At 46.8% G+C, this 21,008-nt stretch overlaps 6 protein-coding genes across 6 annotated transcripts; 4 read left to right on the forward strand and 2 right to left on the reverse strand.

Moving 5' to 3' along the window:
• Positions 1-655: 655 nt before the first annotated feature.
• Positions 656-3,014, reverse strand: F5Y00DRAFT_245655 (CDP-alcohol phosphatidyltransferase-domain-containing protein). Its single transcript, XM_048008998.1, has 3 exons — positions 2,159-3,014; positions 1,666-2,042; positions 656-1,608 (listed from the first exon to the last, which is right to left on the reverse strand). Exons 1-3 carry the CDS (start codon positions 2,391-2,393, stop codon positions 1,213-1,215), a joined length of 1,008 nt encoding a protein of 335 aa, XP_047861713.1. The 5' UTR covers positions 2,394-3,014; the 3' UTR covers positions 656-1,212.
• Positions 3,015-5,470: 2,456 nt separating this feature from the next.
• On the forward strand, positions 5,471-7,508 carry F5Y00DRAFT_163177 (Orotidine 5'-phosphate decarboxylase). Its single transcript, XM_048004729.1, has one exon. The coding sequence runs from the start codon at positions 5,675-5,677 to the stop codon at positions 6,821-6,823; it is 1,149 nt and encodes a 382-aa protein (XP_047861714.1). The 5' UTR covers positions 5,471-5,674; the 3' UTR covers positions 6,824-7,508.
• An 809-nt stretch (positions 7,509-8,317) lies between these two features.
• F5Y00DRAFT_255094 (uncharacterized protein) lies at positions 8,318-10,746 on the forward strand (the record flags this gene model as incomplete). Its single annotated transcript, XM_048010257.1, has 3 exons — positions 8,318-8,455; positions 8,523-9,266; positions 9,319-10,746. The coding sequence occupies 3 exons, from the start codon at positions 8,318-8,320 to the stop codon at positions 10,744-10,746; spliced, it is 2,310 nt and encodes a 769-aa protein (XP_047861715.1).
• A 3,203-nt stretch (positions 10,747-13,949) lies between these two features.
• Positions 13,950-15,836, forward strand: F5Y00DRAFT_272692 (uncharacterized protein). The gene is made up of 6 exons (XM_048013030.1): positions 13,950-14,070; positions 14,142-14,309; positions 14,373-14,420; positions 14,483-14,771; positions 14,836-15,533; positions 15,642-15,836. Exons 1-6 carry the CDS (start codon positions 13,954-13,956, stop codon positions 15,801-15,803), a joined length of 1,482 nt encoding a protein of 493 aa, XP_047861716.1. The 5' UTR covers positions 13,950-13,953; the 3' UTR covers positions 15,804-15,836.
• Positions 15,837-17,248: 1,412 nt separating this feature from the next.
• F5Y00DRAFT_265267 (carbohydrate esterase family 1 protein) lies at positions 17,249-18,180 on the forward strand (the record flags this gene model as incomplete). The annotated part of the gene is made up of 2 exons (XM_048011775.1): positions 17,249-17,358; positions 17,409-18,180. The coding sequence occupies 2 exons, from the start codon at positions 17,249-17,251 to the stop codon at positions 18,178-18,180; spliced, it is 882 nt and encodes a 293-aa protein (XP_047861717.1).
• A 195-nt stretch (positions 18,181-18,375) lies between these two features.
• Positions 18,376-20,583, reverse strand: F5Y00DRAFT_163259 (uncharacterized protein). The gene is made up of 3 exons (XM_048004730.1): positions 20,098-20,583; positions 19,142-20,036; positions 18,376-18,997 (listed from the first exon to the last, which is right to left on the reverse strand). Exons 1-3 carry the CDS (start codon positions 20,332-20,334, stop codon positions 18,516-18,518), a joined length of 1,614 nt encoding a protein of 537 aa, XP_047861718.1. The 5' UTR covers positions 20,335-20,583; the 3' UTR covers positions 18,376-18,515.
• Between the last annotated feature and the right edge of the window lie 425 nt (positions 20,584-21,008).

The raw sequence follows: 21,008 nt of genomic DNA on the forward strand, positions 1-21,008 counted from the left end.
GACAAGCCCTCAAGACACGACCAACTCGCCAATCACAGCTCCCCATAAAGCAATTTTATAGACAATATGTACATCACAGGCGGTGTGGGGGTGTCAACTCGAAACTCTTCAGCCTCCCGCCGCTGAGACAGACCTACCTACATACCTCCGTACATATGCCAATCGGACAACTCCCAACCTGACCCAAGAGACTTGCTTTATTACCGAGACACAACGGCACGGGGGCGTAAGCTAGATAGGTACAGCCCAGTCGCTCGCTTAATATTACTAGATGCCGGATCCCTTTATGTAGGTACCTATATGCTTTTTTTTTTCTTCTTTCTTTCTACCTACTCGACCCGCGGAGAAACGTAATGGGCGAAACACATTCGGGACTTATTCGTTAACTAGGCTGTCTGTCTTAGCTGCGCAGCCTTATGCATGCGGCTTATTACTCCGATGAATAGTAATCATGTTCCTGGTGCGGGCGGGATAGCGGGCGTTGTTACTCGTGTTGGCCCTGACTGGTCAATACGAACGGGATATAGCACTGACGATATTTCGTAAACCTGGGGTACTAGGTAGGTACTTGATGAATATGTACTCTTAGGATATGATATGATTGTGCCTCGACATGATTCTATACTATAACTTATAAGTCTCTTCTCCTTTATCGTTATAAAAGAAGTAGGTGGATACTTACTGTTATCCCTATTGATGCAAGCTGTCGCGAATAGATAGATCACTAATGGATGCCAATGCGAAACAGAACAGGCATCACAGCTCGGTATGCAATATCAACTCTCTTCTATATATTTTCCCATCATAAAACGATAGGTTTAAAACGTCGTACCTATCGATTGCTCTCTATACCACACGTCTGAGTTTAATGAAAACTCATTATTAGGATTACATATATACAACGAAGACGAACCCCTCGGTGTCCTGTGGACATGCACCTAATTTACCCTGTTTAGCCCCCCCTTAATCGACTTGCGACCAACATAACCGGTTATCAAGTCAGATCCCTTTCCATGCTTTCCATGTCCGATTCTATGCAACCGTTGAATAAGAACCGTACCGGCTTCCTAATGCCTAACGCTCCTTTAATGAAATAGGACACCTCGTATACACTACCGCCATGGCTCCAATGTGTTCAGGCTTGTGCTATTTTACACAACTATCTGATGGCGGATCCATCATCCTCTTGCTTAGAAAATATATCTGCTTTCCTTAAGCACGCTTCCCGCCCTTCTGCCTCGGCAAACCAGCTGCTCTTCTCGACTTTACGTCGCCTTCGGCTAGCCACCTGCTTGCCTTGACGAGCTGAAGGATATTTAGGAATTGCTTTAATGCCATGATCGGGGCGCTAATTCCAGCAAGGATCCAAGGGAAAGTCGAATCCATCTTATTTGCGCGAGCCAGCTCTAAGGCACCAGCGCTATAAGGGTTAGTGAACAGCTGTCGAAGAACTGAACTATTAACTTGTGCCCCAGTCTGAATAGCAGCGACTTTCGAATCGCCCAGGGGTTCGAGGAGCTGTGGCGACAAAAGTGGCGAGGAGAAAGATAGTAGATATAAGGCGATGAAGAAAATTTCGTTAAGGGCGCAGCAAACGAAGAGAACAACCTAAGATCTGGTAAGCTAAAACCGAAGATAGCGGGTTTGGCAAGAGAAGAAACCGACCTTGTTGGTATAGTAAAGATTCAATAGCCAACTTCGTGACTTGTCCACGTTCTTGTGGCTGGTTTCCGAACCACCCATAGCCAATGTAGCGTACATATGCATATAGTGACTCGCGAAGTCTATCGTAATCAACCCTTGGAATACAATTGCCCATCGCGGGAAGGCGGAGGACAGGAAAACGAGTAGGCATGAGGTAGTGCATCGATCCGTTACCATATCCAGAACAGCGCCGAATTTGGTCGATTGCTCAAAATAACGGGCCGCATAGCCGTCGAGGGCGTCGAGGAGGCACGAGATACTATAAAGTATAGAACATGTCCGCGGATGAAGGGGCATGTAATAGAGGGATGCGATAGCTAGGACGATACGAGAGTAGCCTAAAGTTTTCAAGCTTCTAGGTCAGTTCGAGCTACAACAAGAGTAACCATCATGTAAAACACCACGAAGCTGTGTAACGGAACCATAGTGTTGCATGAACATAGTAAGCGCATACCTATAATATTGGGCCAAAACAGAAAGATATTTTCCTTCGGATAGTTATCGACCTTAGGATCTAACGATACATTGGCGTTGCCGTTATTGCCATTGACGTTCGTAGTGGCTTCGTGCTGACTGATGTCGGTAGGAGTGTCGTTAGCTTCGTCAGCCGCGGGAGTTGGTGATGGTGATGGTGTTGCTGCCGCTGCTGCTGCCAAAGCGGCCTGCCGCCTGGTTCGCCGTTCAGACATATTTGTGGCTTCCCTCCAAGTGCGATATAAATATATAGAGAAGGAAGCAAATGACGCGGTATTTATTCAGGAGCTGAAAGGGTGGTCGGCTTTGGCGCTCAGCTGAGTCGCACTGGCGTGCTAAGGTAACGCTCGGATGGTGTGATACGAATATGATGATGATGATAATGATAACTCTCCCGCGAAAGAACGTAGAAGAGGCCGGAATTAGTTTATCAAATAAAGGAAGGGATGCGACGGCGAAATAGAAGATAGGTGTCACAAGAATAAACAAGTCGAGTTGAACTAATCAAGCAAGTAATAACTACCAAAGGAAGAAGAGTGATGAGATGATGTGATAAGAAGACATTAAGTTACGACTTACGTAGACCCTTTCGGCTGAGTCGGCTGAGTCGGGAAGGACTTCGAGAAACTTTGCCAGTTGTCAAGGCTGTCAGGTCTGCCCAGGGCTCAACATTTGCGAAAGTGTAAAAGCTTGTCGAGGCTGTCAGACCCGCAATTCTTTAATAAAAAAAATGATTAGATCAAATGTTAAAAAGAGATAAGGCTGCAGGCGCCCTCTTCATAGTACATGAGGTACATTGCTAGTGTGTGACTATTTCAAGCATTACATGTTTGAACTTTCTAACCTTACGTTAGATACCTAAAGTACATCAATGTTTGTACGTACCTACCTAGCATTGGATGTAGGTTACACAGATAACGTTAGCAGCCTTCGTTATCGCGAATCTCCAGCCGGAACGGCACGAGTAAACACCCTTGCTTATTACCTTCCTCTATCTTCTTCCTTTGCATGAATTGGTCCTCACATGATATGTATGTGGTCTCTATACCACGTTAAACATATATACATACCTATGTTAAGAATTGGTTATTTCATCTAAGAAATTCATTTTGGTAGCTCAACTCGAATGTGTTATCCGCTAGATATAGTGCATGCAGATGTGACGTCGTTATGTCTTTGATAATGGCATGCGAGCACAGCATTTGCCCTTCACAAAAGTCTAAGCAAGCTCTTATTCGAAAGCTTATCCGAAAATATACTTTTTGGCTATAGGCAATACCCCCAAGTTATACTTATAAGTGACGGAGATATTAGACCTTCCCCCACTCGAGATCAGGCCAGGAACATCATAGCGCTCGAGAGTAGGCTATCCCCGATGAGACCTTTGACGCAGCCTTAACAATCCCTCACAGATTTGTGTAGTGTTCGGGTGGATGGTTCCAATATTTTAAGAAGTCTGGCTACTACCCGGGTACGTACGAGTTTATCAGGTTTTTTTTTGCTTTGGAGAGCAGGCATGAAAATAGCAAAGGATTCGTCGAGTCTGCTTCTTGAGAAAGAAGGATGCAGGTAGAAAACATTTCCATTCAAGTTGATTGGCTATTTACTGCTGTTTCGCCCTATAACGAGGATGGCTATAGTTTTCTATTGTATCAGACTGGACTTGGTAAGACTCTAGAAACCACAGTCCCGTCGACTTAAGCCGGTAGGATCTACATCCATCTTAGGGGCTTTCCGTGCTGCCTAGGTACCTTACTATGTATGTATATATTCAGCTGCTTAGTTCTGTATTTCCCACTTACATCCTATTACGTCCTATTATTAGCCCAGGGTGTCATGTATACATAATCAATTATACATGTGAGTATCAATTGATGCATGCGTATGTATGTAGTCTTTACCGTATGTTAACCTTACCTAGTTATTACTTTTTAAGGACTACTCCTTTTCTTATGTAGCCAGCCAGCGCATCAAGTCTTGTCGCATATCGCATATTTGACGTGGTATTAAATACTTTGGTACGTGGAGTCCCTTCGACAATCACTACTACATGTATGTAAGAACTGCTGAGAAAGACTGCAGATTATGTATTCCACTGTCTCAAGATACAGTGGCTGCTGGTCTGCATTGTAACCAACTCGACGCCACCAAGTCTCATCCTCGGACAATCTTAAAAGATTAGGTTAGGTACTTATATGCTAGGTACCTATTAGGTATGTACCTTCCCGACGTCTGTATGTAGGCTGGTAGGTACGATTGATCATTGGTCTAATAATTCGTCTAATTCTTGTCACACCCGGTTGAACCTGAATAATTCTTGTAATGCCTTGTATGTTTCCCCATTCAAATACCCATTCCCATTCCCATACAAGGTAGACGTACAAAACCCACATACTTGCACCCAATCCCACTTTACTACATAACTCTACCTGTGCCGTGCTCCCCCACTACTTCACCCACTACTCTGCTACTTCATGTAAAAATAAATCCATGTTCCTCCATGCAAGAGTTGAAACTTGAATTCTAATTCTTAGTCAAATATATCCCAGGACGCCAATTGGTCTAGGTACTAATTTGGTAGACATCTGATATAGATGTTAACAAGCTGGCGTTGAGAACGAGATCACATAAACCTCCACTATATCTCCCTTTAAACATTCCCTCTTATTTTATTCCCCCCTGGTCCTCTCCTCCTACTTCTTCGATCGTCGCTCGTCTCATCCAATTTATCTCGGAACGGGCCGTGCTTGTTCGTAGTGTCCGAATTTGGAGTTGGTCTTTGGTAAAAACTTCCTAGGCCTGCACGGTGTCTCCGATCTTGGTCTGATTCCAGACCCGATTCCAGACCCGAGCCCGCATACATTTTGCCCGTTTCTCTAGCAAACAAGAGTACCAGAGGGGACCAATAGGCCCGAAGACCCCAGGTCCCTCAAAAAATCTGAGAGGAGAACAGCATATGCGCGGGATTGTCGGTCAGCCACCAGAGCACGAAGGCGGTCTACCGAATAGAAGACGGCCTTTGCGTCTCTAGGTCTCCAGCTTTCAGGTATGATCGTTTTCTCCTCAATGGGAGAAATTTCCCCTGTACCCGTATTTACCTTACCCTTATATACATCACAGCAGAATATTCATTTAACTACTCTCTATATTAAAACCTCTTGTCACAGCATTTGTATATATACGGCTTGGCCTATTCCGCGGCCGTCTCGTCTATTTCTTTTTTAGATCTATCACATCTCCCGTAGTTAAATGTTAAATTGACATCATTTAGCTCCACTAAGTCCAGGGTTCTCGCCCAACAGCCGATCGCCCCCCCGATAGACGAAAAAAGACCCTTTCGGCAGAGCCTGGCCGGGTCAACGTGTTCGCCGGAACTCTACTAAGTAACCCACAATTATTTGCGATCGCATCTTTCGACCATTTCGAGTTCCGCCTTTTGTAAAAGAAGGGAGGAAGAAAACAATTCAGTTAACACGATATCAACAATTGATTTGCTATGTGCGCAGCTTCGGATCGCCATCCCACGTTCAAGGCGAGCTTCGCCGAAAGAGCCAACAATGCCTCCCACCCACTACTCAACTACTTGTTCCGGCTTATGGAATTGAAGAAGTCGAATCTGTGTCTTAGTGCCGATGTTACCTCCGCCCGCGAACTTCTCACCCTAGCTGATCGAATCGGTCCGTCCATCGTCGTGCTCAAGACGCATTACGATCTCGTCGCCGGATGGGATTATCATCCGCAAACTGGTACCGGTCCCAAACTAGGTGCTCTTGCGAGGAAGCATGGCTTCCTTATTTTCGAGGATAGAAAGTTTGGGGACATTGGCAGCACGGTCCAGTTACAGTACACCGCTGGAACCGCGCGGATCATCGACTGGGCACACATCGTAAACGTCAACATGACCCCCGGCAAGGCCGCTGTTACTGCGCTTCAACAAGCAGCTGCCCGGTGGCGTTCTCGTGTCAATTACGAAGTGAGGACATCCGTCTCGGTTGGAACCCCGGTCTCGGACGAGTTTGACGAAAACGGTAGCGAGACAGATGGACAACCTACAACTGCGCTGTCGCCGTCAAAAGATCCTCCACCGTCGTCAAACTTCCGCACTGAACATACCGGTAGAAAAGGGAGCATCGTGTCTATTACTACCCTCACGCAATCATTCGAACCGGTGGATTCGCCGCGCTTTGGTAAGTCTATTGCGGAAGGCGATGAGCTTGTATTCGCAGGGATTGAGGAACCCCCTTGGGAGCGAGGACTCCTGATATTAGCACAGATGTCTAGCGAGGGAAATCTCATGACCAAGGAGTACACGCAGGCCTGTGTCGAAGCCGCGAGAGAGCATAAGGATTTCGTGATGGGTTTCATCTCCCAAGAAACTCTTAACAGCGAAGACACAGATTCCTTCATCTCTATGACCCCGGGTTGCCAACTACCTCCCGAAGAAAACGAAGAAGACAGTAGCGTTGCGGGCGATGGTCTTGGCCAACAATACAACACGCCCACAAAGCTTGTAGGACAGTGCGGTTGCGATATTGTCATCGTGGGACGAGGTATTCTCAAGGCGGCATCTCCGCAGGTGGAAGCCGAACGGTATCGAAGAAAGGCATGGAAAGCATATCTCGGCCGGATAGAACAGCAGGCGTGAGAGTAAAGACATATTTCGCATTAGGCGGATCTATATTAAGCATGGATGATACATTCGTCCCGGAGCCTGGAGTTCTTTCGGCTTTATACAAGATAGTCATCATTGTCATTCGGGGATCCCGGTCAACCAAAAAATTGGAAAGGGCTATAAGAGAGAGTTGAGTCATACCAAATTATAGGTATTAAACTGTTTTCCGTGTTAATTGGCATATCACGGTGGAGTTTTTCTCTGTGAGCGGTTATGTGAGTTGCTTATGCTAAATGCGTACCTACGTTTAGGGTTCTTGAGATAAGAATTGGAATTGGGTGCATCTCGCTAACCTATCCGTTCTTAGTTGTATTTTGCAAGATGAGATGATTCCGGATAACCATGATGTTGTATATATATACGAACATAAAGATTGACTTAACGAGTTTCATCATGATAGCACTCGCTCATTATACGCACCTTCGCGCTATTCGTCTATAATGCTTGTAAGTCGCGAAGAGGCGCAATAGGCGGGTCCGGTGCGGTATGTGCCGTAACTTTCTTATAGCGTATATGACTTTAGCCAACCGAGTTGCTCCAATGCACACGGTGATTGATTAGTTCTAGTTCGTCTTAAGTCAGAAACCGCTTCCGTGGAAGCCTGTTGGCGATACTAGCGATGCAGGTGCTGGGGGGCTATAATCCGTACATGCGTGTATCATATAGGTCTGGTAATAGGTCCCTACATTAGGCCTAGGTACCCTACCTTAATTTTTTTTTAGTGCTTAGGTACGGATGATTAAACATCCTCATTAAATAAGCACGGGGACAACGGTCTTAGCGGGGAAAAACCACCCGAAGACAGAGAGAAACGTTGTTCTTTTGAATATGATTGGCCTATTAGTGGTAAACCATTCCTAAAGTGGTATAATCTAGAAAGTTTATTAAGTTTTGATCTGCTAATATAACTGGGATAACTTTTCGTTAGTTGGCAAGTTCCGGGAGTTGTTGATGTACTAAGTACCTGAAATAGATAACGTACCTAGGTAACTCTATATAGAATTTATTTCAACGTCACGGTATAGTGGCTGCTTCTTCAAGGAATGAACGTCGGTCGGGGGTTTCCACGTTTTTATTGCAGACCACACACACATGCACACCTTGTAAGAGCGGGGGCTACCATGATTTTATTATGCTAGTGTAATAGGCTGGGTACCATAAACGTAAGATTGTACATAACGTGTACGGATATGAGGTAGGCAGGTACATGGGCAAGAAGTAAGCATTGTAAGGAACGAATCCTCTGTGCCGCTTCTCTGTCTCTTTCACATATGAACCTAACCCTCTAGGTACTTAGCCGTCCATACGATTCACACCGCGCAATCCCGTGGGCACTTGGGAGCAGAACCAAACTTTTCGTCCACATCTACTACCATACTACCTATTCAATTTCCCCTCAACCCACAATCGTCTGTCGGGTCACATCGTTACAACAAACCTTTTGAATTCGTCCACATTCTTATCGCCATGTCCGCCGCTGAAGTGGCTGAGAGCGCCGTCCAGATGGACTCCAAATCAAATCAAGAGCTTCATGGCAAAGCGCCACCTCGCAAACGAAGGCGGATTGTCATCAGCTGCACCGAATGTCATCGGAGGAAACAGAAGGTGATAAACGACCCCCTGCTTTCGCCCAACAACACAACACGCCCTAACCTATTAACGCCGTTTTTAGTGCGATCGAAAGATGCCATGTACGAATTGCGTATCGCGGAATAAGGCAACCGTCTGTCGGTACGAGACCGGGACGCCACATACAAAGTCCGATCGAAAAGGTTCATCTCAAAATGTCCATGACCGCCCATCCGATCAGCTCGAGAGTATATCGGTGCCCGTCAAGACCGCAGACTTTGGCTACTCGTCTAATAGCGTATCGACCCTTGGGATATTGCGCAAGATCGAAAGCAATGGGGAGCCATTGGCAGGAATGCCATCTGAGAGATTTGAAGGTGATAATTATGGCATGCGCGAACGATATAAGACGTTGATTCGCCTGCTGCCGGCAAGGACATACGTCGAAAAGTTGGCAGCCATCTACTTCAGAGATATCAATTGGCAGTACTTTAGTATTGATGAACCCGTCTTTTACCAGTTGATGGAGAGATGGTATAGTATACCGTTCAACGTCCTATCAACGGCAGGTCTACAAGCTTTGGATCCAATATTAAGAGCCTTCCCGGCTCTTATATTCCAAATGCTAGCCTCTTCCCTCCTATACCTTCCCGAGGGCATGGAAGAAACATTTGAGGCGTTAAAATATACCAGCAACATGACGTTCGACGATTTAGCATTTGATTATAGCGAGTCAGGTGTTTCTATCTTAACACTCTTAGGCAAGCGTCAAATGTCTATCATGACGGTATTGGCCGGTTGGACAAGGGCCGCCTTCCTCAAGTATACCGGTATGGTCACCGAAGCTGTAAGTTCTTAATTTCATTCTGAGTTATCTTTCCATTCTAATATCTTAATAGTGGCATCAAGTGGGAACCAGTATTCGAGATGCCCAAGAAATTGGCCTGCATCGGGATCAGATGGATCCTCAACCAAAGCCAGATGACTCCACGGAAGAGGCTTTGGAAAAGATGTGGGATGCACAAAGTCGCCGGAGGGTCTGGATGACCTTACTCGGCTGGGATTTACATACCGGCGCCGTACTCGGTAGACCTACCAGCGTGGATTACCGCCTTATGAATCGAAGTCTTCCTATCGACTCGATTATTCCCAAGGACACGAGAAAGTCACCTATAATATTGCGTGGTGAGAACGATCCGCCCACGCCTTTGACACGAGCGATATGGTCATGGGAGGTCATGCGGCCATTACGGGATATTCTAGACCTAGAGAAGGAAGGGCCATTTCCGAAGGATTTCTCCAGGGTTGAAAAGATCCACCGAGAGTTGCTAGAACTTTATACCCGCACCCCACCACCTTTCCGCATGGAGAATCCGGACACACGATTCGACAGCCTTCCGGAGTGCTGGTGGCTACCATTTGTTCGGCCGACTTTACCCCAGCTCATATCTTTTAACATTATGGCGCTACACCGTCCGTATGTTTTTACACGGCCAACTAGCCGTTACGAGGCGCTTAAGGCAAGTCTAGACATGTTGGAAGCACAGAAGATTTACTTTGCTCTTCTGAAGCCGCAGCAACACAAGACTTTCACACTCTTTTTTGGTACATTCGATGCCATTATCATGATAGCGTCCATTTATATTTTATTTCCGAAGGAGCACCAGGCGATGTTGCCGGGGGCGCGGCAACATTTCGAATGGGCAATCGAACGCTTCGAGAAGATGGCCACTCGAAATCGACTTGCCCAGGCCGCCTTGAGTGTATTGCGTGCTATATACATCCGCTTCAAGAAGGCTGTAGGCTTTGGCCTGTCGGTCAAGACCACTAGCGAGTCGGGTGGCAGCTCTACGAGCAGCGGAACCTCCAGTAGCTCTTCCGACATGCATACGCCTAACTCTCTATCAGAGCCCTCGTCTCAAAACCCGAGTAGTGCGTCGAACGTCGGCGCCTCCGCAGCACCGCCGCCGGCAGGGGAGCGAGACGGAAGTATCAGCTCTGGTACTGGCTTAACGCCACCCTCCGGGACGTCCGACAATATATTCGCAAGCGGAGATTGGACGTTGCCAACTAATTTTGACTTCAGCGCGATCATGCCCATGTACCCCATGGGAGACATCGCATATAATGACTTGCAAGCCGTGCGAGGTGGCGATGGGCCGTCGACGACCTGGCCAGAAAGCTTCCCAGGGACGACAAGCAGTAGTAACCTCGCACCTAGCCTAGCGGAAGGGCCCACGGGAGAGGAGCAACCAGCATGGCAATTCGGTGGTGAATTTGGTAACGACACGTTATGGAATATACTAAATCAATTTCCTACTTACTGACAATGAGCTGATTGATATGCGGCGTTGGGGATGATAAGATATAATACGACATGACGGAGACCCAGAACGAAGCTAGGCGTTTTTTGTATGCAGACGAAATGGTTCAGGGCTGTGATATCCCCCCCAATCTTTAGTGATTCGAATAAGAGGAAACAAAAAAAATTGGAGTGTGCCAAATGATCATTAAGAGTGTCCTAGAAGGGCCGCCCAAGCTCAAGCCGATCCCTTTATAATGCTGAAACTTTTAAGTCCGAAATTTGGTGCCGGCCGATGGGTAGGTTGTTAAGGCCGATGGCGGCTTTAAGGGTCGCTTGTCCCATACATAAACGAGCGCGCTCTCCACCGAGATAGGTAAGTCGCCAGGCAAACAGCAATACCTAATTCGTCCAACGGGCTCTGCAGCTGGTAAGGGTGTAACCGCACCGGATGGCTCTGTCAGTTGGTTGTCAGCGTCTCGGGCTGGGCTGGGCTGGGCTAGGTGATATATCACATAGATTAGCTGCGTGGTACGACCGGGTAATGAATGGCCTTTGCTTTTGAGAGCGGACGGTCGGTGAGTTAGGTTGCGTAGAGGGATGTAGTATCGAGGGGACTTGGTGGAACGTATGTGCTCATGATGGTGCTCGTTGAGTCGGGTTATTTGATTTGATTTGGTACAGTATAGTAGCTGTGTATGTCGGCATGTATGTTGTGAAGATTACTTAATTAGATGATGCCGAGCGGGATACCTACCTATGTTTTGACTTATCATGGTCTTTTCGTACCTCCCGCATCGTATCGTATCGCGTCGTATCGCTCGTGTCGCTACGACTTTCCTTGCGGGCTTTGATCCATCCAACTCGCCGTTATATACCCCGGTAGTTAGTTAGGTATTACATAGACAGAGATAGGTACACTACCTACCTAGGCAGATCAAACTGCCAACCCGCCCCCTTGCTGGCTGCCCTACCCGCCGCGCTAAGACGATTACCCGCATACGGAACCTAGGGGCGAGCAGACGCGTACATAGTGTATCGGGGACTGATGGCGACGCCCCTATTCGATGATGGGGAGGGCGGTGGGTCCTACGTAGGGAGGGAGAGAGTGGATCGTGAGCGGGGGGAGGGGGGAGGTTGGTGTTGTACAAACAAGGCTGGCTGGATGGCTGGATGGCGCTATCTGCGTCGGGGAATATCGTGTTGGCGGCAGCTGAGCCGCGGACGTACATACAGCGGGAGAAGGCGGGTTGATCGCCATGGGTCTAGGTAGGTTAGGTAGGTATTTTCTAGCGAGTGTGAGATGGGGGGGCACGTGTTGAGATCGGCTGGGATCAGCTTAGGGGGGAGGAGGAGGAGAGAGAAGAGGGGGAGTTTGGGCGGAGTGGAATGGAAGGGGATGGGGATGGAGATGGGGAGTGCTCTGCTTTTTATGCTGTGTTGTAACTTGTAAACCTGCGGAAGTCGGAGCGTTGATGTTGGCTGGCTGGCTGGCTCTGCGTAACGTCGGCTTACTCCTTTTGTGGTGATTATTTTTTTGGTTTCTTCATCGGTGAGCTGTTATTGTGAGGAGTAGTAGTAAGAACCGATAGTTCTCTTCTACTAAAGGGGGTTAAGAACAACACTGTTAATAACGGGCCAGTTAATAGTTTGATCTACTTATATTAGTAGCCTTCTCCACCCCGAGTTGGTTGTAGCACCTTTGCTAATACCACTTTAGCTTCGTGTTTTCTTTTCTTTGTTCGTCTCACTGTTACTATCACATCTCATTCTCTTCTTCACGATCCACTACCTACGGGTTGTCCCTCAGAACTGTATCGAATGCACAGTTTTTATAGCATTAAGGATAGGTAAGGAAAAGCTAAGATTTAACAATAGGGGCTTTGTAAGACTGTATTTAGGTATTTTGTTACATTTATTCGAGTTAATCATACATATGAGGTAGTCAGCTCAAGTAATACTTAATACTATGGGTCATGCATTTATACTGCTATTATTATTCAATAGTTACACGAACGACTAACGTTAGGTTAGGTACATTAGAGGTGAACAGTCTACATTTTGTACAACAACCCTGAATGACAAAGCATCCAGACGATCAAGGTTACCTTAAGCAATATATTAGTAATATATACGTATAACGTGAATGGTGACGGGTAGATGGCTGGTGCTATATAAAGCTACATCTATCTTGGAGGAGCTATATGTAAATGTTTGTAAAATGCACCCTTGGGTAACAAGTTTGTTTGCCCGACCCGATCCCCACGGTGAGGATAGTAATGCCATGTGACTCTAGATGTTAAATAGTAGTAGAGTCATTGCTCTGACTGGGTAAAGAGGTAGTGTATCCATCCGGTGGATTGGCAGCTAGCTTTAGGGGTGTCGTACGAAGCAGAAGAGCCCCATTTGTCAATCCGTTTTCCTTCTTAGAGCTAGCAATAGATATAAAGATTTCAACTAAAAAGAGGAGAAGTAAGAAGGATAAGGGTGGGTAGAATGCAAGGTGGATATAGGTATCTTTCAAGGTACCTCAATGAAACTAAATTAGACCATAGGGCTGCTAGCCTGCCTGCCTGCCTGTGGGAGATCTTAAGGCACATGAAAGACGTTAGGCCAATCATAGCAGCCAATGAGCCCGCTACCCCAGACCGTTCGGGTCCCTGCAGGACGGCAGACAGGGAAACCACGAGTTGAAGATCCACTTTAGCTTTGATGGCTTATACATACGTATGTACCTATCTTGAGCTTCATTATCTTGTAGGGTTTGTCCATGTTTGCAGCCTCGTCCATCTTCATTTTATTTTCTTATGGAGAACTTGGAGTGACGGTTTTCCTTCTGTGATAATACAAAGCTAGTGGTTTTACCTGACAGAAATTACACTTATCTTTTATGCGTTGTTATCTTGAAAGCTTTTTATCATATCATGACCGTATTAGATAGGCATGTAGGTATGTAGGTACTTACACTTGACAGGTAGTCGCGGTTGCCTCAGTACGAAATCCGCAGAGCACCGGTTGGAAACCGCAACTGCCTTTACAAAACGGCAATTCTTTCAACTTAAAAACTAAAAACATAAATATTCCACCTTCTTCCTTTCGTCCCCCATCCGTAATTTTCTAATACCGTCAACATTTTTTGTACTACCTAGTGCAATGAACATATAAACTTCACAATAGTTCATACTAAACACCCCAAGTCTCTATATACCCAGCTTGTCACAGGTTTTGGAAAATGGATCCTCCCGATACCCCCAAATATGACCCTTCAAAGCCGGGCAATCTCGGAGCTTTCGCGGCGCGCTATCACGAGGCTTGTCGGCATCATGCAAGCAATGAACTGCTGATCAGGGTACGTTTCTAGCATCGCCAACCACAAACTAAATAGAGCGCTGTTGTTTACTAATGATTTTCTATATTTAGGATCTTATCCAGTATAACGACAGTGTTGAGACGTATTTCCACCAGGAGCTCAATGCTTTAGAAAAGAAAGCTAGCGATCTGCAGCTTGACCTAAATAGCTCGGAGAGGACTCGAAGAGATCTCAAGCAAAGACTGGATGAGATGGAAACCAAATTGGGTTATGTTCCGGTATTTACATACTTATTTCTAGCTTAGCTTTTTCTTAGGCAACAACTAAACTCTCGTTTCTAGGATCGCAACCTTTACGTGGTGGTCCTCATCGATGGGGATGGACTAATTGTATGTATTTGCTCCCAACTGACCAATGGTAACACGTTAATTAACTCTCTTTCGACTTCAAGTTCAAGGATAACTTCGTTAAGAAGGGTATCGAAGGCGGAAAGAAGGCAGCCAACGAGTTACTCAAAGCCATAAATGAAAAGTTTAACTCCGCCGAGACCACTTCAGTCACAGTTATTGTTAATATCTTTGCCAATGTCACTGGCCTTGCTAAAGCTATGAAGCGTGATGGTTGTGTTGCTGACAAGCACGCCTTGCACGATTTTGTGACAGGCTTCAACCAAGCCAACGTATCATCCACCTTTGTGGATGTCGGGTTTGGTAAAGAATTAGCTGATGCGAAGATCCTAGGTATTTACCCTTTATTTTACACATATTCTTCGAAGAGCAGGGGCTTTGTCTAACGTATCAATAGATTCTCTTAGGTTCCACTTGAAAAATTTCAACTGCAAGAAAGCGGTATTAGGTGTTTCTCACGACGCCGGTTATGCCCCGTTCTTAGCAAATATGATTACCGATGATACCAAGGAACGTATGGCCCTTCTTGAGGGAACTAAGACTGTTGTAGAACTCGTTGCCCTAGGTCTCCAAATTTTCAATGTCCCAAGGCTTTTCCGCCATGAGAAGCTATCGGTAAAGCCGCAAGAACAATCTCAACAAGTCTCACCGGCCACCTCCCCCTCCCCCTCTCGGTCTAAGCCGTGCAGGCCGCCCAACGTGTCCAGCAGTGCCGCCTCATGGGCAGCTATTGCTCGCACAATGCCAAGCCCGCCCCCTCGGATCAGCCTGCCGATTCCTTCTAAGGCAACGGCCACGCCAACACGAGCGAGTCGGCCACCTCCAGCGCCATGGAACCCGGGACCCCGGGGACTGGACCCGCCGATTCGAGTTGACCAAGTCGTCTTAGAGCGTCTTAGAAAGAGGAAGGACTGCCATAGGCTATGTAACAACCACTTCCTTCGAGGTCCTTGTACTAGGGGTAAAGAATGCAATTTCACGCATGACTATTCCCCCACAGAGGAGGAGAAGAAAGCCATTGCCATCTTCGCCCGCTCGAACCGCTGCATCTTAGGACAGGAATGCAAAACCATGGACTGTATCTACGGTCACCATGTAAGTTCTTTATACTGGCTGGATTACTACCACCATATATACTCTGTAATTTCTTTGTATTCAGTAGTCTGAGAACTGCCATGTGTTGTAGCTAACAGGTACTTATAGTGTCCTTGCGTTACTGATGGCATATGCCTTCACCCGCACTGCAAGTTCCGTCTGGATGAGCACCCCCCCGGAACTATGTTTAGAGGTCGCAGACCGAAGGATGATAGTGAGGCCCGCAGCGAGAGCTATAGTTACGACGGTGATGCCAAAGATATTGATTAATGATCTAACGGCCCACGGCCTTTCTTCTCTGTCTAACCTCTTCGAATATGAGGCATTTTCGTTTACGCGCTGACATCCCCAAAACTGACATTATGATAAAAATAAAAAGGAAGAACTCTTGTCAATTCGGTCCCAAAGTCAGAAGTATTCAAAAGGGTCGGAAAAGGGCTAGTTACACGAAAGAAAGTGTTCTTAAACACTTCTATCGGTGTAGCCGATTTCGCAAGGAGAACGGACTTCATTCCAAGGCCACTACTGGAAGACGAACCCCGTGCAATGCGTCGATGGTATTTGGCAACGCCATTTCTTGTGATAGTGGCCTTGATTACAAGTTTAGTTTACGACGCGGAGGCATGGCAGCACATACTGTTTCTGATAGTGTTGGCCCGCGGATGCTACCAAATTGGATGTCGTCGCCAAGCATAAATCCATAGGTACCTAAGTTGTTTAGGAATATGTAGACTTTGTCAGATACGAATTACGAATGGAATGCGCTATCGGCCGCCATTATTCGAGTTTCCCCATGGGCGTGTCGTTTCCTTGCCTCTGTAAGTAGTGTAGAGAACCACTTGGTCTGTGGTTACTAAATGAGTGAGTTTGGCCAAGGCGTAACGTAGGTAAAGATGGATGCGTAGTAGACACGCAGATCGACAACATGATATTGCAGCCAATATGCACCACTGCCTGTTAACTTTCTTTCTCTTCTATTCTCTGCCGTAGAACTCTTCGTAATTCGCGGTTAATATACATCTTCCTAATTTCCGTCTTCCTCGAAAATTAGGTATACAAGAGTAATAGACAAATATACAAGGACCATGCCGGGCCTATATGAACTAGGTACATACCTAACCAACCACGCAAAAATACGTGGAGAAGCAACAAGCCCTCCCTCCTTGCGCTCCAATTACTAGTTCCACGGGAGAAAAGGGGGGGTGGAACGACGCCCGCTTAATAACCACTCGAGTAGCACCGTAGCCGCCACTTTAGCCGAGGGGGATAGGGATAGGGGGGGCGGCGATCGCGAAGCTTCCAATATATAAACGGCAATTTTGCGTGGCGCTCGCCACGTTTTTTCATCTCCCGGCACTATACATATGCATGCAAGCAAGCAAGCATTTTCCTCTCAGGGAAATTGGTCCTCTCTATCTAGGTAGCCGTTATGCTACTTTACCCCGTTTCCATCTGGCAACAAATCTTCCCCCTATCATGGCGGCGGTGGCGCGATGAAGATCTAAGGGGTAATTTATTGGATGCGGGGAAGCGAGCCGAGAAAAGCTTGTTTTGTTCGTGGCTTTCGTCACGATGGGAGGATTTGCCGGCTCTTATATATATTGCCCGTTTCGCCATGTGTCTTGGGGGGGAATGTGGTTATGCTAGTTTTTAGGTAGAACGGCCTTCCTCTCTGCTTGAAGCTTCTGCCTCGATTTTTAGATTGACAAGAGACAATGTTATTCTCCGCGCTCGTTTCGACGGGCCTCATGGCCAGCGCGGCCATGGCGGCCTCGCTTACGCAGGTCTCGAACTACAACAACAACGCGACGTTTAAAGCCCAGATGTAAGAATCTTCCTTTTCACCCCCCCTTACCATGGAATTGACAGATATAGGTATGTCTATAAGCCGGACAATGTGGTCGAGAACCCGCCGCTAGTAGTTGTCATCCACTCGTGCCAGTCATCGGCGCAGTCGTACTTCCAGAACAGCGCGATTCCGTGGCGCCAGGGTTCCGACAAGAAGGGCTATATCACCGTCTGGCCATCCTCTCCTAATAGCGGCACCTGCTGGGATGTATCATCTAAGCAGTCCCTAAGTCATCTTGGTGGCGGTGACTCCCAAGCCATCGCAAACATGATCTTGTACGCTATCTCCGAGTACAAGGTTGACCCCGAACGGGTCTACGTCACCGGCGGCAGCAGCGGTGCCATGATGTCCAACGTGCTCGCCGCTACATACCCAGAGCTTATTAAAGCTGTGTCCCTGTATAGCGGTGTGGCCGCGGGATGCTTTGTTAGCTCGTCCGGCGGTGTCGACCAATGGAATAACAGCTGTAGCGGCGGGCAATCGCAAGCCACTCCCGAGAAATGGAAGCAGGTCGTGCTGGACATGTACCCCGGATACGAAGGACCAAGGCCCAAGATGCAGATCTGGCACGGTAGCGCCGACAGCACATTGGCGCCGCAGAACTACCAGGAGGAAATCAAGCAGTGGACTGCTGTCTTCAACGTGAGCCAGGAACCTACGGAGTCCGTGCAAAACACCCCCAAGCAAGGATACACGACGAACAACTTCGGCGACTCTGTCCAGGGCATCTACGCACAAGGCGTAGGCCACAGCGTGCCGTCCAATCTGACAGCTAGTGAGATATGGTTCGGGTTGTGATGTGTCAGGATACTGAGTAGTATGACTGCTGATATTAGTATGTACCTATGTAGAGTGAGACGGTGCTTTAGTTGTACATACGAATGAAGACTGAAGTCCGTCGATTAAATTTGAAGAGGGCGTTTTTAATACGCTTCCAACATAAGATGCCATTTTGCCTATATCGAAGTCCCCCTTTTCATTTAGCTCCTATATGATGAACTGCAACATCTTTTCCAACCTGCGTTTATAGCTTTCCTATATTCTCTCTCTATTGTTAAATCCTGTGTCCTATAGAAATAGGGTTAAAGCCAATGCTTTCATTCCGGCAGCATGATGGGAATCGAGACCAACTATTATGGGTTGGATAAGATTTCTGCAACCGAACTAGAGAGTTCGGGATACGGATCTAAATATTTGGGTATATTAGTGTTTGAATGACCTGACATTGGAGTAGACGTTTTAATCATCCACTCGCCCTGGGAAATATCGATTTCGGAGCCCTGGTTATCGAATAGTCTGAGATCGGTCAGTAACCTAGGATCTCGGTCTTGCTCATATCGATCCATCTCGGCGGGAGTCCAATTTCGATTGTTGATGATTAACTGTGCGATTTCGACTTTATCCTCTGTCCTGAGAACCATCTGAGGTACACGCAGTAGATGCGCCCATTCCTCACCAACGGATTTGCAGATATGCCCAATTTCTCTGTTTGCAATACCATCCACCCACCACACGCCTCGAGTTATTTTAGAGAAAGCTAGATAATAAGCCAAGAGGACCAATGCCCGAGGTCGATGCTCCTTAGCAAGCGGAATAAACGCCTTTGGGACAAATGCTGTTAAGGTCCAAAGTTAGTACATAATGTTTTAATAACTGGTGGGGTTGTGAGTTTGAAGCTGTGCTTGAACTATTATGAGGCGGGGATTGCTACGAAATAATAGAGCTGACTCCTTAAACAATGTTGGACTCGGATACGTACTGAGGAAGGTGACGATGCGAAGATCGAGGATAGGACTGAAGCCATGCTCCTTGACCTCTTGATAAAGCGAGCCAAGACATTTAAGCATATCATAATATGTTTGCTGATGCTCATCGTCGGTATCACCGGGCTTAATAGAGGCTACCATGAATAGTAAGTTGTTCGGTATGTACGCGGCCGCCTTCTCCAGGTCTACTGGTGGTCGGTAGAATAACATCGCCATCCCTGACTCTTGGAGGACTCGTGGCGTGACGATCTCAAAGATGAGGCTGATTCCTCGCCAGACATGCATCCAATCAACCACGTACAGCGGCTTTGCATCCGGATCCCGGAACGGCTGACTACTCACAGCCACCATTAGAAGCGAGCACGCTATTAGAGCAGGAAAATCTGATGGATTTGCTGCCTCGATAGCATTCCGGTAGCCCTGGAAGGCTCTGTAGCAATAAGCTGCTGTGCGTTGAGCCGGAACAGGTTGCTTCATTGACTGGAGATGTAGTGACGAAACTGCCATCAAACAGTCCATGAGAAAAGGAGACTCGAAAGCATGTTGGACAACTTTCACCTGCAGCACATGATCGACTGCTGGAGAACGACCGGTTTGGATTGAGAAGAACTGATACCCTCGGCTAGTATAGAACCACAGCATTTTCATATCTAGAGCGTCAGTCATCTCGCGTGGCCGAAATAGAGGCTCGGAAATAACTATAGTGCTGGGATCGGGATTAAAGGATGGCCGAGGGGAAGATATAGGAGAAGAAGAGTTAGAGATGGGAGTGGTTCTGGAGACTAGGGTTGTAGACAGAGCTGCAGAGGCCGAGGCCGAGGTGGCTGGATATATGCATTTCTCCTTTCGAAGCCTGCATGCTTTACATGTTGGCCTCGTCTCGTCGCACTTAGATCACGTATTAGTGTTTTAAGACTTCTAGGTATTTATATGCGGTACTCTTTTTTACCTTTACTTTACGCTTTTTGCATTGCCGACACCCGGCTCTTGATTTCTTGTGAGGCCGTTTTGAATGGTAAGGCCTATCAGAGTCTGGACTATCCCCGGATGGCTTACTATTAGATGATTCGGTCTCAGGCGGAGAGGCGAGATGCGCAAGGCTGCTATCGTCAACGGCGAAACTTATATCTAGCTCGGCGTTTAGGCAGACATCAATATCTGGAGATTCAACGTCTGCTCCGTCCATCTTCGTCTAATCAATCGGGCTGCGCTAAATCAGCTTGGCATCATTGTTGGATACCTATAGTATAGTAGGTAGGTAGGTATCCAGTAAACGCCTCTTTTTCTATTATAAGTGTAACCGGATTCGTATTGTGGAAACGCCTTATTCTTTAAGCTTGCAGGAAATATGTAGGGGGGATGTACTCGGGAAAAAAGCAATGAAATAGAGTCTCATGAAAATATGTACGGAGGACTTACAAAGGTTTAGTTAACGGAGAAAACTCGCGTAATTAAATGATTCTTAAATGCAACTCATTCCCCTAACTATCACTTTCCTTACTTTAGTTCCTCTAGTTTCCCGATGTTACCTAGTTCAGCGTGGCAGTGGCTGCTGCTTATTGCTTACCTTGCCTTATGTACAATACTGACGTAGGAGGTATCTACATACATACATGTACGTATGCTCAGGTCTGACGGAGCCCCACTAACATAACATGGGAGGTACTTCGTAGCCTTGAGGCATTGCTGTTCCCCGACGATACATACTTTACTTATTCGCGCCACCATAAATTGCTTGATGTACAATATATATTAGCATAACGGGCATGCGATGAAGTGGGGGATCAGCCGCACTCCTATGCATAGTGTACCTCTTATTTAATTTATTTCCGTTATGATTCTTCAAATGCTACGGATAAG

The sequence above is a fragment of the Daldinia vernicosa genome (genome assembly GCF_022497035.1).
Source record: "Daldinia vernicosa strain CBS 139.73 unplaced genomic scaffold F5Y00scaffold_52, whole genome shotgun sequence".
NCBI lineage: Eukaryota > Fungi > Ascomycota > Sordariomycetes > Xylariales > Hypoxylaceae > Daldinia > Daldinia vernicosa.

Excerpts from the sequence above, each read along its gene's own strand:
- F5Y00DRAFT_245655 (XM_048008998.1), bottom strand. The coding sequence starts at position 2,393 with ATGTCTGAACGGCGAACCAGGCGGCAGGCCGCTTTGGCAGCAGCAGCG. Across the intron at positions 2,043-2,158 it reads GTTTTGGCCCAATATTATAG|GCTACTCTCGTATCGTCCTA; the intron begins GTATGCGCTTAC and ends TGAAAACTTTAG. Across the intron at positions 1,609-1,665 it reads ATCTTTACTATACCAACAAG|GTTGTTCTCTTCGTTTGCTG; the intron begins GTCGGTTTCTTC and ends ACCAGATCTTAG.
- F5Y00DRAFT_163177 (XM_048004729.1), top strand. The coding sequence starts at position 5,675 with ATGTGCGCAGCTTCGGATCGCCATCCCACGTTCAAGGCGAGCTTCGCC.
- F5Y00DRAFT_272692 (XM_048013030.1), top strand. The coding sequence starts at position 13,954 with ATGGATCCTCCCGATACCCCCAAATATGACCCTTCAAAGCCGGGCAAT. Across the intron at positions 14,421-14,482 it reads TCGATGGGGATGGACTAATT|TTCAAGGATAACTTCGTTAA; the intron begins GTATGTATTTGC and ends TTCGACTTCAAG. Across the intron at positions 14,772-14,835 it reads AGCTGATGCGAAGATCCTAG|ATTCTCTTAGGTTCCACTTG; the intron begins GTATTTACCCTT and ends ACGTATCAATAG.
- F5Y00DRAFT_163259 (XM_048004730.1), bottom strand. The coding sequence starts at position 20,334 with ATGGACGGAGCAGACGTTGAATCTCCAGATATTGATGTCTGCCTAAAC. Across the intron at positions 20,037-20,097 it reads GCAAAAAGCGTAAAGTAAAG|TGCGACGAGACGAGGCCAAC; the intron begins GTAAAAAAGAGT and ends ACGTGATCTAAG. Across the intron at positions 18,998-19,141 it reads TCGCATCGTCACCTTCCTCA|CATTTGTCCCAAAGGCGTTT; the intron begins GTACGTATCCGA and ends GGACCTTAACAG.